We start from the raw sequence: 15,378 nt of genomic DNA on the forward strand, positions 1-15,378 counted from the left end.
AGATTAATAAATAACTAAATAGATAAATAAAATAGTAACAGATCTACAGACATTCTACATAATGATATGAGATGGTTTCTAAAAGCAACAATTAGATGTCATTGACTGGAGACAATTTACTCTTGTTCTTAGGTCTGTCATGAATTGACAAAGTTCTCTCTTCCAGAAACTATCTAAAAATGAGGACTTAATCAATAAAGATCACGTGTACTTTGTGGGGAGAAAAAGTAAATAAATAAGTAAAGCAGAACCACACCCCATAAAAGTATATTATGCTTATTTACAGAGCTAAGCTACTACTTTGTTCTGCTATTTGCAGTTATTTGTCTGGGTTTTGTTCTCCATTGGAGGTGGTTACATCTCACTGTAGAGCCCAGATGTTGAATATATCATCTTCTGTGTCATTTTATAATGGCCAATAAGCTTTCTGGGATCTTTTATGCTTTCAGAATGAAAATGAAGTATAAACATTAAATACTATTGAACATTAGAAACTACTACTTCTATGCAATATTTAAACAAATACTCAAGTAGCAACAGTTTTCCCCTCATTTAAAATTAATAAGGACATGAATTGCCCCCGAATAAAGAATGACATACCTGGAAAATAAATGAAAGGGTTCTGGTTTTCATAACATAATTTTAGGCTTGGTTTAGCTGCTGTGTACAGGGACTAGTGTCAGCTTGGATGGATGGGCGCACACATTTTCTACAGAGCACTCCAATATCCTGCACAACAAGAGAAAGATGAGAGCAAAAGGAATTCTCTTAAGCAATGAATAAGTAACTAAGGATCTAAATGTAAAGATTCCCATGCACTTTGCTGACTTAAACCTTGTCTAACTGCTAGTGTCAGACAAACCTTAGTAATTTGTGCTGGAAACACATGAGGGAACCAAGAGTACACCTATACCAGGTTCTGTGACAGAGGTGTCTACTTACTTCCCTTAGGTTCTCCACCATTAAAACATGGGGTACTTGAGAAAAGCTGGCATTCAGAAACACTAGCCCCACTGTTCCATTTCTCCTTTGTGTTCACAGGACTATAAGTGGTAATAATACCCTTCACCAACAGGCCACTCTAATTACCTGACTGGAACAAAGGGATCCCAAACTTGTGTTAGTGAGATCTGTTTGCTGTCCTTTCCTGCTGTTTTTCACCATGGTACAAGTTATTCCGTTTATCACCTTATAACATTATTTGTATGCATTTAAGCAACTTGAGCTGAGGTCCATGCAATCAGTTTGAGAGGAATGAACAGCTTTTTAGCAGAAATAAGAAACCATAGAAAATCGAGAAAATTGAGAAGAGAGGTGAGACTTCAGCATAGAAAATAATGAGACATTTCCTAGAAGAAAGGAAAAGATCCACACAGTTAGTCATTGTTTGCTGAGAGTGACTAGCCCTGTGCCCTTACACAGAACCAACACGCCCATACTGTTTTTGTGGCTGCTATTAGATTGAGCATAAAGAGAAACTGGTGACTGGTCACAGCAGATACAGGAGACATGCCAGGTAAGGACTGGGGAACTATCCATGGAGGGACAGCAGAGCAGAATTGCAAGTGACTTCAGGTATGCCTTCTCTGGTTGAGATTTAGCCTACAAAGTAGAAGTTTTCTGACATGACAGGCTTTGATATGCCTGAAGCACACTAAAGAATAAAAATAAAATAAAATAAAATAAAATAAAATAAAATAAAATAAAATAAAATAAAATAAAATAAAATAAAATAAAATAAAATAAAATAGAATAAAATAAAATAAAATAAAATAAAATAAAATAAAATAAAATAAAATAAAATAAAATAAAATAAAATAAAATAAAATAAAATAAAATAAAATATTTTTTAAAATATATATCAGCCTGTGGAGGTGCAAATGGAATAAGGACCCAAGTGGAGGTACTAATAAAAGAGATATCCATGGGAATCCTGAGTTACAGGTGGCTGATATAAGTAAAGAGCAGCCCCAGGGGTGGCCTAAGCGATATCCACCTATGATGACATCTTCAAAAAACATAAGGCAAATAACAGGGATAATTTTATGTTTAAGTCATGGAATTTTGGCCAGTTATGTAGATACACCTCACAGTCGAATACTGCAGAGCTCCTAGCATTGCCCCTGGAGCACTGCATAGCGCAGCACAGGCTGCAGCCCCCTGCCCCTGGATTCTGAGTAAATATTTTTATCTCCTGTCTCTATGGTTACAGCACTGGCAGTACTTAGGGAATCTCTTTTAAAGTGAAGCTCTGCCTGCGTGATCTGCAGACACAGCAATACACTACATGCTCAGAGTTCTTCTGACACTCAAAGTTAAGAAAGCTCTCATTGTTTGGCCACTCTGGGAACCACTTTGTGCTTGGAGTTCAGTGTAGGAAAAACAACCAACCTCATTTCCAGTTCCTCCCTCCAGCACATGGACCCAGAATGTGGGGTTTGTCACATGCCCATGGGCTGACATTTTAATAAGAACTCTAAGTCAGATGCCTAGCTGTTTGTTACTGCTTCTGCATGTATCATCTTCCTGCCTGCCGTTGTGCCAGTGACGTTATTGTTTTTACTGAGCCGGAGGAGAGGGCTGGGAATTCAGTGCCTGATGGGGAGGAAGCAGAAAGTGGGAGGAGCAAGCCTTGTGGCTGCATATCCAGGGCTGCATCATCAGGACAGAAAAAGTTCAGTAAGGGGATTTGTAATCCTCACATGGGATTTGTTGGGGCAGGAGAGGTCACCTAGCAATGCTCTCATGGGCCATGTCTTTGCATCAGACCAGGGAAGAACCCCGAAACTTTTCACCTATTTGTGACAGAATTTCAACCTAGATGCTAGCTCAGTATCCTATATATACATATACATACATATACATATATATATATATATACACACAAAATCCTGGAGTTGGAAACAGTGATTAACAGGAGTTTGAGATCAGTCTGTAAAACAGCTACAGTGGGCTGGTGGCCTGGGTGAAACAGGCAATAAAAAATCTTCACTTGAGGAAAAGGCAGCTACCTCTCTAAAGACCTGTAAACTTAGCAACTGCTATGATGCAGGCAATTAGGAAGCAAAAAGGAGGCCAAACATGGGTGAAAAGAACTATGCCACAAAACCAGCATTTTCTCCAGGTCTAAACAAAAATGATGCCTTGCTTCTGACTCACCCTTCTGAGATCCTCTGACACTACCTGCAACCATGGGGAAATGTCCACATGTCTAAGCACAGACAGAAACAAGTTGATGATGCTTCCTGTACTAACCTCATGCATGTGAACTACTAAAGACTGAAACACACTCATCTATGCCATTCCCACTGTTGGTTGCTCTGCCCTTAAGAGAGCCTGGCACGTGCCCGTTGGAGTTGGTCCTTGCACTGTGTAGGAGGTCACACAGCACTGTGTTGAGTAGTAACCCTATAGGCACTGAAACTTCTGCCAGAGTTCTCAAGGAGCCCACTTCAGCCCTCCAAGAGTAGACGTCATGATTCAGGTGAGAGAAAACACACCCCTAACTTGCCTATTCATCACCTCTCACTATAAAGGCATTTTAAGGTGACAGGCCTGATTGTACTTGCTTAATTTGTAAGTGTAGGTGAGATTCCTATCTCATACCCGTTTGTATTCCCATGCCAGACCAGATTTTCTGGGAACTGCCACCATCAGCATATCTGCATCTAAGTAAATGAGTTTCATCCATATGTCTCCTTCACACAGTGTGAGAGACAACAGCGTGCCAGGGCTTGAAGAGAGAGCGCCACCAAAAGACCTCCAAGTTCAAGAAGCAATGGGCTATAGAGTGCAAAAGTGGGTGGCAGGCAGTACGTGAAACAACTCTTTTACAAGGCAGAGGGCACAAGTTCACACTGTGAGTCTGCTGGGGTGATTTGTAATAGGCGTGTCCTAAGCTCTGTTGTCAGCCTGAGTCCCACCCTGCAGGCAAATCAGGTGTGCGTATCAGTGTACAGGGATAAAGCCACCAGTAATGCCTGAATTATGAGATTCTTGGAGCAGCCTAAAGGATTTGTATGAGTACTTTTAGAAAAAGACCAGGGCTTTATGTTCCTCTGATTCTGTTTTTACCACGAAGGAGCACCCTTACAGGACATCATTAAGGGACATCCCGCTTGCTCTTCAATTTCTTCAGATTTCAAGCTGCCTCTTCACTCCATTCTGGACTTTTTCCATTCTAACCACACTGTAGAAGCAGAATCCTGCAAAATGGCAAGCGTGTCTTTTCCTACTCTTACTCGTTCCGTGTCAACACACTGGCACAGGGTTGAATCAGATATGGGAAGCCTGGGTTCTCTCACCTCTGCCACTGGTGTGGCCTCGGAGAGTTGCCTTATGGCATCCAAGGCAGGCTGCTGCCTCACTCAGCACCTATTGCTGCAACCAAAACCGCTGCACAAATAAAAGATCATCCTTGGAAAAGTTCTGCTTCTCCGGATGAGGCATGCAATGAAATAATTATTTGATGCATTCCCATCCATTGCGCCCAAGGCAGTAGCATTTAATTTTTTGTGCTGATTTGACCATGCTGATCCATTCATTAATACTGTGTCTTTTGCTGGTCAGTAAGTAATTGTGAGCCTAGCCACTGCTAGAAAAAAAAAATTAGATATTCCAAGAATGCATCAGCTGAGTAACTGGGCTAAAATTGGATGGCCGTTCGGGCTTGTTTGCAGCCGGTTCCCTTTACTATCTGCTGTCTGTAATGTGCATCTGGTCTGGTGCATTACGCGACACGCTTTCTGCTCCCTGTTTTTTAACTGAGAGAGAGAACAAAAAATAAACAGAAGAATCCAGATCCAACAACGACAGGGACGGTCATGAAAAATCACCGCCCCTTTTTTCTTCGTTTTACATCCCACAGCCTAAAGAACCTAAAGAAGTGAAGAACAGGCTGGGGGGGGGGGGGGGGGGGGGGGAGTGGAGGGGGGCTCGATCCCCCAGGTTTAGGCCAGCAGAGGGACCCCAGCGTGACGCGGGGACACCGGGCCTCGGCCACGGTGCAGTGCGTACCCGTACAGCCCCTGAGTCACGCCAGGGTTTGCTCAACCATATTTTATTTTATTTTTTATTTACTTTATTTTGTATTCTATTTTTTTATTTTATTGTATTGCATTTTATTGTATTGTATTGTATTGCATTGTATTTGTTTTGTATTTTTTTAATTTAATTTAATTTAATTTAATTTTATTGTATTTTATTTTATTTTATTTATTTATTTATTTATTTATTTATTTATTTTATTTTATTTTATTTTATTTTATTTTATTTTATTTTATTTTATTTTATTTTATTATTTCATTTCATTTCATTCCGAAGACAAAACCCGCGACAAACGAACGTAGAGGCAGCCAGCCACCACCCCGCACGTCGGGAGCTGCTGACACGCGCGGGCCAAGGTGGGGGTGACACGAGTGGGAGGGGGCGGGGACGGGGGGGTGCCTCGCAGAAGCGTCACAGCGCCCCATTTGCCGGCCGCGGCTCCTCCCGCAGCTCGGCTCGGCTCGCCTCGGCTCGGGGCTGCGGCGCCGGGGGCGTTTTTGGGGGTTCGCGGAGCGAGCAGCAGCCGTCGGGAGGGCACGGCGGGGCCCGGCAGCGCCGCAGCATGAAGTTCCAGTACAAGGAGGACCACCCGTTCGAGTACAGGAAAAAAGAAGGGGAGAAAATCCGGAAGAAATACCCCGACAGAGTCCCCGTGAGTGTGCCGGGCTCGCCCTGCAGCCCTCGCCATCCCCCCCCGCCCGCCGCTGTGCTTCTTTTTAAGGGGGAAAAAAAAAAAAAAGGGAAAAAAAAAAAAAAAAAAACGGGATTAGTAAAGATGATGGCTACCGCGATGTTCCGATATTAATTCCAGACCGCGTTTTTCTTTATCGCGGACCGGTAGCTGTTAGGTTATCGTATGTCGGGGGCCGTGATGGTGGGTGGGGGTGCTGGGGTGCCGTACCCCCTTTTGTCAGGCATCCGCAGTGGCTGGGCGGCGAGATCGCCCTTCATCTTTTTATGGCAGGCTGTGTGCGTGGGGCTGGGGGTGGGGAAGGAGCTTACCACTCGCTCTGAAAATGGAGGAGAACAATGAGCGAGATGCAGAAAACAAGATGTACACCCGACTCAGCAGGTGCTTCGCTTTTATTTTTATTTTCTGGCGTTTGGCTTGGCACTTCAGTGTGGTTTTGCTCTGTCCTTTTCCTTCCCAGGTGAGAAAAAAATGATAGTAAATGGTCCTTCTTAGTCTTTCTGCCCTCCTCTTTAATAAACTGTGGAAAAAAGGTCACTTGGAAAACAAGGTCATCTTCTAGCTAAACTGGTCCATAGGTCTCTTTGGAATGCTGGTGGAAAACTCCTGGCTTTATAATTACTGTTAATAATTGCAAAGCAAAAATAGCAAGATTAGTTGTGATTTTTTTTTTGGTCCTCTTTTAATAAACATTTTGCAAATGTTCTTTCTCTCCATCCCCACTGGAGAGGTCTGTCCTAGATTTACTGCCCAGGGGTACAGTGTGCAAGTGAAGTGAGACTTCCCTGTAAGTCTAAGGGCAAGGGGGAGCAGTTATTCCAGAGGTCAAGACCCTTTTTCATCTTGGGAGTGGCCCACAACTATTTTTTCAGAAGTTTTTGGAAGTCGGAATTTGGGTGCATTTTGCCCATCTGTTTTGGGGGCCCCTGGCATAGCATGGCTGGTTAATCAGGCATCAAGTCAGTGATTAAGTACATGCCGTTCTGTGTTTTGAGACAAGGACCACAGAGGGCTCTGCAGGTCAGGAGTAAGACAAACTGTAACTGAGGATCAGCACGGCAGATAATGCAGGAGATCATGATAGATGTGTCTGGAAGAGCTGTGTGGGGAGCCTAGGACCAGACCCTGTCTGGCAAGAGGTAAGATCTATATAGAGGGCCATCCGCAGAGCTTTATGGAGAAAGTCAGGACCAAAATAGTAAGGTGAGCTAAGTTAAGGAGCTGAGGAGGAGTGCAGACACCTCGTGGAGAGGCCCAGATGTGGATTGCTAGGGGAAGCTTGTTGTCAGAGCTGCCCATGGAACAAATGAATGCAGCAGACAACATTCTTTGCATCACTTCCACCTCTGCCCTTCCCAACAGCACGATCCTTGAAGATGATGTCCCTTTGGCTGCTTACGCTGCAGTGCCATGATACATCACAGCATTTTGCTGAGATTATAATGTTGGCACAGTCCCACATTTCCACAGTCACCACCCAGCGATAACAGATAAGGAGATAATCTGTATCTGCCATTTGGATTTTCTTTGTAGGTTTGTCAGTGTCTGTGAAGAAACCTTCGGAAGAGATATTTGGGTTATTAGGCACATTGACTGCAGTTGATAATCTATCAAAACACATCCATTCTTTTCCTGCTCTTCACAAGAGGGAGATCGCTCTCAAGCTCAGTGGTGATTTGATTTGAATCCTTCTTAGTGGTTTAGAAGCCCCAACACTTTCACCTCATCCTCAAGCATGGCATAACTTGAGGTACCCCCATCTTCTTTTCCTTATTATCTAGCGACCAAGCTACATGCCGTCCTTTTGAGTCAGTGTGGTCATATCACTGCTACTGCCTAGAAGTTCTGCTTGTCTCTTTTTGAAATCAGAGGCAAGAACTAAAAGTTTTTCTCCACTGCAATTTATTCTATTAGATATTGCCTTGTAGGATTTGAGGGTAAGAAAATAGGCAAAGTGCTGTTGCTGCTCAGCCTGCACCTGTGCAGCAAGGCTGTGGAACTGGCTACCCTTCACAATACTTATCAATTGCCTCTTGTATGGAAATGCATCTCTTACCACAAACTTAAAAGAGCTCAATTGCCTTGTACTGAGGTGCTTGAAGTTCTTGAACTAGCAGAGATTACTGCACTTCTATTTCAAAAATAAACCTAGAACTTTCAGGGTTTTTTGGCTGTGCTGGCAGCATCCAAATGGAGCACAGTGAAGAGAAGTCCAAGCCAGCATCCCTTCTGTGTGACATGCTTTGCAGATATTCACTTGCGTCTCTGGAGGAGAGTTTGGCTGGCATGGCACTTTTTCCAGGCTAATACACCAAGCTGATCACTATGTTTTTTTCTCTGACATAGTGTCTTGCTGATGTGGCACCATTTTGCTTCTAAAGAAGTCTTAGTCCACATCAGTTCAGCTATTGTACAGCAGACATACCTGCTGATTATGGTTGCCAAAGGGCTATGTGAGCAGGAGGCCTTAGAAATTAGTCCCACAGTGTCTCATATGGATTATGTTCAATCATGGGGTATAGTGAAATGAAAAAGTTTAGAAAGTTTAGGAAATTCAGCTTCTTGTTTAGATGGTCAAAATGGCTTCTGCAGAACAGCAAACCATATAGATTGAATCATGTAATATATCTATACTTGTTTAGAAATATGTACAAAAAAAACCTGGCAGTGCCTGCACTTCTTTTCCACACATGCATGGTATTTCCATGCAAACATACCTCCAAACTCTGGAAAGATTTTCGAGCCTTTTCATGGAAGAAGGTCAGGTCACTTTGGAATTCTTCCCACTTCAGAGGTAAACATTTTGCCTAGCTCTCATAACAAATATTTTTATGTAGCAGAAGATCTCTTTGCCTCTTTGACCTTAAAGCTGCTGAACTTACGCTTTTCTATGTCATATAATAAGGATTAGTATTTTGTGTCAAAGGTCTCAGTAGATCCAGATGGTACCCGGTTTTATATTTATTATTTATTTATATGAATAAGGAAATGTACATAACTATATCAAGTAGGGAAAATAATTATCTTAATAAGAGATATGAGTTTCAGGATAGAAGTTAACTACATGAAGAATTGGGGATTAACAGCTCCTTCCCCTCTTCCCCCCTGCCAAAAAAAACCACAACCTTCCACAGTAAGCTGCAGTTTCTCTTTAATTCTGTGCTTCATTCTAGAGCATTCAGTATGGGTGAACTTGGAAAGTAGGATATGGGACTACTGGGACTAGGGCTGATTTTGTGCCAGGCAGTTTAGAAATGTAACCTGGAAACAGTTCAATTTACTTGTGTTCATGTATTGGCCTCCTGGTAGTTCCTTCATACAAAATTAACCTGCATTGGGACCTTCAAGGTGACCTGATTTTTTTTTTTTTTTTGGTTATTGTAGTTTATTTTTATGCCTATTCCAGTCTCTCTCTCTTTTTTTTTTTTTTGTAAGCACACTCATTGTGCTTACTGCTACATCCCAGGTTCCCAGCACAGCCATTTGTCAGTGATTTGCAGTCTTCTTCTCAGCTGTCTATTGTTTAATGTTGTCTATTTGTTATAGATTAAAGAAATTTTTAAAGGTCTGCTAGCACCAGCTCTCTAAAAGGGTAATATCTCTTCACACTGATGCTTTTTTCGTCTGTTTCCTTTTATGATAGCCATGGCTTGTCTCTTGCTTTCTGTCTCTCCAGGTAATTGTAGAAAAAGCACCAAAAGCCAGAGTACCTGACCTAGACAAAAGGAAGTATCTTGTACCTTCTGACCTCACAGGTAATAAAGTCTACCTCCTTTCTTTCTGATTTTCAGTGAGAAGGTTTTAGAAGTGCTTTTTATTCATACGACCATCACCTAAAAATATCCAGGCAGGCTGAGCTAAGCATCTTATCATTACCCCAGTTTACTTAGCTATACTCATTATATTTATGTGTTTTACAGTCTGGATTACCAGCATGCAGAATTGTCTGAGATGTCTGAGGTGTACCATTAACTTAACTAATATGCACGTGTTACTGCTGACTTCTAGCTATGATGAAAATGACTGGATTGTGTGTCATAGGCAGTAGCATAAGTATCAATCAATGATGACTTAGCTGCAGCTCAGGTTGCCAGAGGCTGTATCCTTGTTGCAGGAAGAGACAAGTTACTGAAAGAGTGTCATAGTTTTCCACCACCATGGTTGGAGTCATGGCCACAAAGTTCCTTTTCTGAGTGGTCATGGACATTTAGTATGTTTTTGTTTTCATTTGAGAACATGAATGAGTTAAAGAAACAGCTTTTTTTTTTTCCCTTACAGTATAAAATTGATTGCAGAATACTTTCTTGTGGAAAATAGCTAAAGCAAATAAGGAATTTATTTTCAGGAATTATAAATATATTTACACTCTGGCAAAATTCTCCAAGGTGTTATTGATGTATAGGATTCAAAGGTTAAGCAAGTTAAATGTCTTTTCACCAATCCCTGCAGTAGAGCATTTCCTACCATAGTAGGTGAGGTGTGGATATAGAGGATGTAATGGCCTAAGATGGCATAGAGAATTTGCCAGCACTGAGTAGGATGGCTGCTAATGTGGTTGCAGTCATGAAGTTCCTACTTGCTTTTCCCCATTGGCCGTTTTTCCTTATTTTTTTACATATAGTATGTGATTTCCACGGCTTCTTTCCCAAAAGAAAACAACCATGTTTAGGATAAAATAAAGCAAAAAAGAATAAAATAAATAAATTAAAAAAATAAAAAAAATGAAGGTCTTTCTGCATCTAAGATGTTCTCCTCTGTTCCTCTTCAGTTGGGCAGTTCTACTTCTTAATCCGAAAGCGAATCCACCTGAGGCCAGAGGATGCGCTGTTCTTCTTTGTCAATAATACCATCCCCCCCACCAGTGCTACCATGGGCCAGCTGTATGAGGTAAGCCTGGCCCATCTCTTTCTCCTCTTGTTGGAGTGTCCAGAAGAACGCATATCCTCAGTGAAGTTCAGCTGTGCACCACTCAGCTGACAGTAGGTGCAGCTTGGCCACAGATCCGTGAACATGGAAGCCCTTGGCCTGGGCTATATTCCTTCATCTCTTCAGGAAAATTATGTTCTGCGATTATAAGGAGGAGTCCAGGGAGCCTAGTAATTGTAATTAATTGTTTGCTAGTTGAAAGTGTTGTTATATCAGGTGGTGAATAGTTTCCCCAGCAGTTATATGTTTGGTCCTACTACTTTAACAAGCTATTGAAACAAACCATTTACCTGTATTTCAGATGCACGAGTGTCGGGAGCAGGAAACAGAACATAAGCACTATCTTTCCTGTTTATACAAAAGAAATTTCCTCTTAGCCAATCTTAGCTGATTTCTCCTTGATTTCTCCATTGACTGTGCTGGTGTGTTTTAGTATGAGAGCTCCAATTTGTTGCTGCAAGCCTTATTTGACCAGATGCTTTTTAACAATGACTGGACAATGTGTATATAAACTAATGAAGATAATATAAGATTAGCACACACAGATCTGGACATGGAGGATGAAAGTATGTCTAACTGTCCAGAGCTGAGATCTGGACTCTGTTTCTGGCATCCTGCAGACTTTTTGTGTCCATGGAATCACTTAACATCTGTTTTACTGTCCATATATAAAACAGGACAGCGACTTGTTAAGGTGTTCTGAAAAATGACGAATGTAACCACATTTATCAAACACCGAAGTATGCAGAGATTATTTTTGACATGTTAAAGCCCTCCAAGTCACTCCCCCTGACCTTAAGGCCGTACAGGTGCTGACATTCTGCTGCACAGTCTGCAACAGTCAGGGCTGTTCCTGTTGCGTGTTTTCACGATGCTCTGGCTGTGGCTTTTCTAGTAAATCCGGTGTGTCCAGAAATGTGACATGTCTGCATTTAGAGGCAGAGCTGTGGCCAGGGAGCATTGTTCCACACATTCTGATGTAGTGGATTAGCCCTTCTTGTTACAGTGATCTCCTGGTGGGCTTTTTCACATGTAGTGAGTTACAGGGCTATGGTTTGTTACTTTCTCCCTTTCTTCCCTTGCAGGATAACCACGAGGAGGACTATTTTCTCTATGTGGCCTACAGTGATGAGAGCGTCTATGGCAAGTGAGCGTCAGCCCCCCAGGCATGCAGGCGAGATGGACTGATGGAACTGATTGGGGGGGGGGGGGTTGGAGAGGAGGAAGGACAATGCTTGAGAAGATGGGAAGAGAACTGGAAGTGTAATACATGCACAAATGCTATCACCTTCCATGCATTAATTATAACCATCATTTTTTAATTGAGGGGAGGGAGGTTAAGGGTACAGTGAATGAAAGGGTGAACTGATAGGCTAGCAAGGAGTGCTGGGTTGAGGAGTGGGGAGACTCCGCTGTTTGTAGTTCTTCTGTTGCCACAGCTGGAAGCTGTTAGCCAGGACTGGAGGCTGCTAGACAAGCCAGTGGAGCTCCTGGAGAGTGACTGCACAGGACGGAAATGGCCATTCATGTGTAACCCTTTCATTGGATGAGGAAGGCATGCCTGGAACATGCATCGTACACTGACCGTGTCACACCTTACCCATGGCACAGACCACACTCCTATGAGCATTCAGCAAGCTGTGAAATATTTCATCCTGCCCATACAAGACTGTCTTCTGCTGACAGTCCTCACTCCAGATGCTACCTGTGAAGCATTACAAGACTACTGCATTTTCTGTCACTTCAGCAGTTTTAGAAAGGATAATTCTTGAGGGTTGGGAACTCCTCAGCTGTGAGACATAAAGATTGAGGGGATGGGGGAAAAAAGGAAGGATTTTTTTTTTCCTTTATTGCTTTAATTGCAAGTGCTGGACAAAAAAAAAATGAAACAACCCTTTTGTTCTTTTCAGGGAAGCCAACTGCTAAACTTACAAGCATAGGGCTAGAAAGGACCTCATGAGAACAACTAGCCCACTCCAGCTCTGAGACAGGGCTGAGTATACCAAACATGACTGTTCTTCCAAGTTGTTCTTAGTGAAATTCATGTAGGTGGATCCTGGAGGCTGCTTAGATAGCTTGTACCAGTTCCCAGCTAACCTACAAGTGAGAGAGCTTTTCTTGCTATCTAACTATTCTCCCTTGCAATGCATTAAGGTGATTAATTACTAATGGTCTTGTTATTGGTGAACGCAGAAAATTAGCCATCAGTGTTGTTCTTGTACCAGTCTGCTGCAGATTTGAAGATAGCAGAAGTCCTTTGGGCTTAGCCTTCCCTTCCATGTCTCATCCCTGTACAGATCTTGCACCACTTGCACAAGCAGAAGAAATCAGTCCCTCCCGTGTGTCTTTTGCTGGCTTTTTGTGATTGGACAGCAGTGCCACTCTGACACAAGAGAGGTGCTTTTAGACATGAAAGGGAAAAGATTCTCTGTAGATTTTTTATTTAATTACTTTAAGCCAGTGTTGTTCTTAGAAAGGTACCAGATAGATTCTGTCCTGTGTAAGCCTTATGCTGTCATGCCAAAGCAGTTTCTTCCTGGTGGCACAAACAGCAGATTTTCCCATAACTGCCATAACTCTGATGAGGGGCTGGGGTTTGCAGAGTGAGCTGACGTTCAGGAAGGTTCTGGGGTTTTACCTAAAGTCAGAGAACTGGACCTGAATTACTGTAAACATTCCTAGATTTAGGGGAGGGACCAGGATGGAGGAAAAGACAAGATAGATGAAGAAGACAGTTGGAGTCCAAAATAAATCAAGAGTGTTTACTATATATACATGAAGAAGTTAAATCCCAGGTCTCTGTTCCTCAGAATTGAGAGGTCAAGATGAGCGCTTCTCGGATTATGGGAAACAGGAAATCAGGTTTCAGGCTTTTTTGACTTGTTCCACTGAGTTGTACATGGCAGAAAAGTAGGCTGGGCGTGTGAAGCGGGAGTCACTGACAGAACTGTGTGAAGGTCAAGGAGGCAGTATGGTAGGGCAGGAGAGTCACTGACTGTGTGTTACGGAAAGTAGCAGATGAATGGCAGAGAAGGGAGGAAGTGCAAAGGATCTAGGCAGGGTAGTCAGACTGGACAGACAGAGAATGGGGGAACAAAAGATGAAGTAGGTGGGTTTCTACCTGTTTTTACATCCAGAAGTTCAGGTTTGCTGTTCCATCATGTGTTCATCTGGAATAAATGTGTCTGGATGAGTTGTACCTACTGCCAGCTTAGATAACCAGTTTCTGCCTGCAGTGTTCAGTCCTCTCTTACTGGCCCGCTTTCTTCCAATGGTCAGACTCTTTTCACATCCTTTGAGTGCAAATCCACATCAGTTTCTTGTTTTAGGAAGTTCTGAATGTTCTAAAGCAGAGAACAAACCCAGAAGGCTTTTTAGGGTGAGAGACAAGATGGGGGCAGATGGTGTACATCTCTCTGCCACTGTCCCACTCACTCACATGTGCTGCTAAGCACATGGTTGTGTATTGTCTCAAACTAACCCATGCTTAGGCACACTTGGGAGAAATCAATTGGAATCTGAGGTGTTTTTTTTAAATTGTTCAGACCTCTACCCTCTCACTGATGGGTTTATAAGTGATAAGTATGGGACTAATCTCAGCTGTTTGCTGCATTTAGAGTTTACACATTAATTTAGTTATTTTACGTTTCTTTTAACTGGATTGTGGCATTTACTTCTGTTTTTGCGCGCTAGTCCAATATTGTACAAGGTAATTATGGTAATTTCCTTTTGAGTTGGTTAGCTGCAGATTCTTGTAAAATAAAGTTCATATTACTTGAGCTAAATCAGCCAATCAATAAAGATGCATTTGAAAACCACAGATTTGGTCCAAAACAGGTGACTGTAGTACTTCTCCCCACATGTATTCTTGTAAATAAAGGGCCTGTCCAACTAGGGCAGCTTTGTCAGAACTTCTCACTGCTATTTTTTCCCTGCCCAGCCATCACTGGACTTGGTCCTGACCCTGACCTGTGGATGGGCTTTCCATCTGGACTCTGGGCCCACCTCACCACTGTGATGAGCCTTGTGGTCTAGGCTGGTGACTGGGCCTGGCCACCATTCCAGGGCCTGCCCCGTGCCCCCCCACAGGGAGCTGTAGGACAGGCCGTGCCCTGTGCTGGCTGTGCGCTCCCTCTGGCTCCTGGTCCTTTGGGGCACCACCATTCCTCGCGGCCCCATGACATCTTGGGCTGAGGTGGGGCTCCTGGGCAAAGGCAGAGGGCACGAGGGAGGGCCAGGCAGGCAGCTCAGCACCTGGCAGCGTGAGCCCAGTCCCCTATAGAGAGTATGCTCCCCATCTCTCGGGAAAAGAAGGGACTAGGAAATGTAGAATTCACTGAGAGGTAGGCCTGCAATGGCAGTAGATCTGGGCTTCACAGAATCATGGTATCACAGAATGCCTGAGGTTAGAAGAGAACTTGGGGGGTCGTCTGGTCCAACCATAGGGCCACCGAAAGCTGTCTGCCCAGGACCATGACCAGACAGTTTTTGAATATCTCCAGGGAGGCAGACTACACGACCTCTCTGGGCATACCCTTATGGATAATTGTATGCTGAGGGGAAAAGAGCCCTGATGGGAGTGGGCAAGCCCAGCAGGTGCTGTCTGCTCTTAGCACAGCCACTCCAGGTTGGGCACATGCAGAACAAGGCAATGATGAGAATCACGCAGCTTCCCCCACCTCACCCATCCTTCCAGGCTATGGGGCCAGGCCAAG

General features: G+C 43.2%; 1 protein-coding gene across 2 annotated transcripts; it reads left to right on the forward strand.

The window, feature by feature from the left end:
* The first annotated feature begins 5,408 nt into the window (after positions 1 to 5,408).
* On the forward strand, positions 5,409 to 14,481 carry GABARAPL1 (GABA type A receptor associated protein like 1). 2 transcript variants are annotated; one of them, XM_080575666.1, is made up of 5 exons: positions 5,409 to 5,698; positions 9,414 to 9,492; positions 10,506 to 10,624; positions 11,749 to 11,810; positions 12,103 to 14,481. In XM_080575666.1, exons 1-5 carry the CDS (start codon positions 5,609 to 5,611, stop codon positions 12,134 to 12,136), a joined length of 384 nt encoding a protein of 127 aa, XP_080431792.1. In that variant the 5' UTR covers positions 5,409 to 5,608; the 3' UTR covers positions 12,137 to 14,481. The 2 variants fall into 2 exon arrangements, with proteins under 2 accessions (XP_080431792.1, XP_080431793.1); XM_080575667.1 differs by having other exon boundaries at positions 5,447 to 5,698; positions 12,086 to 14,481.
* The last annotated feature ends 897 nt before the right edge of the window (positions 14,482 to 15,378 follow it).

Source organism: Anser brachyrhynchus (assembly GCF_964034855.1).
Source record: "Anser brachyrhynchus genome assembly, chromosome: 1".
Classification (NCBI taxonomy): domain Eukaryota; kingdom Metazoa; phylum Chordata; class Aves; order Anseriformes; family Anatidae; genus Anser; species Anser brachyrhynchus.

Excerpts from the sequence above, each read along its gene's own strand:
- GABARAPL1 (XM_080575666.1), top strand. The coding sequence starts at position 5,609 with ATGAAGTTCCAGTACAAGGAGGACCACCCGTTCGAGTACAGGAAAAAA. Across the intron at positions 10,625-11,748 it reads CCATGGGCCAGCTGTATGAG|GATAACCACGAGGAGGACTA; the intron begins GTAAGCCTGGCC and ends CTTCCCTTGCAG. Across the intron at positions 11,811-12,102 it reads GATGAGAGCGTCTATGGCAA|CTGGAAGCTGTTAGCCAGGA; the intron begins GTGAGCGTCAGC and ends CTGTTGCCACAG.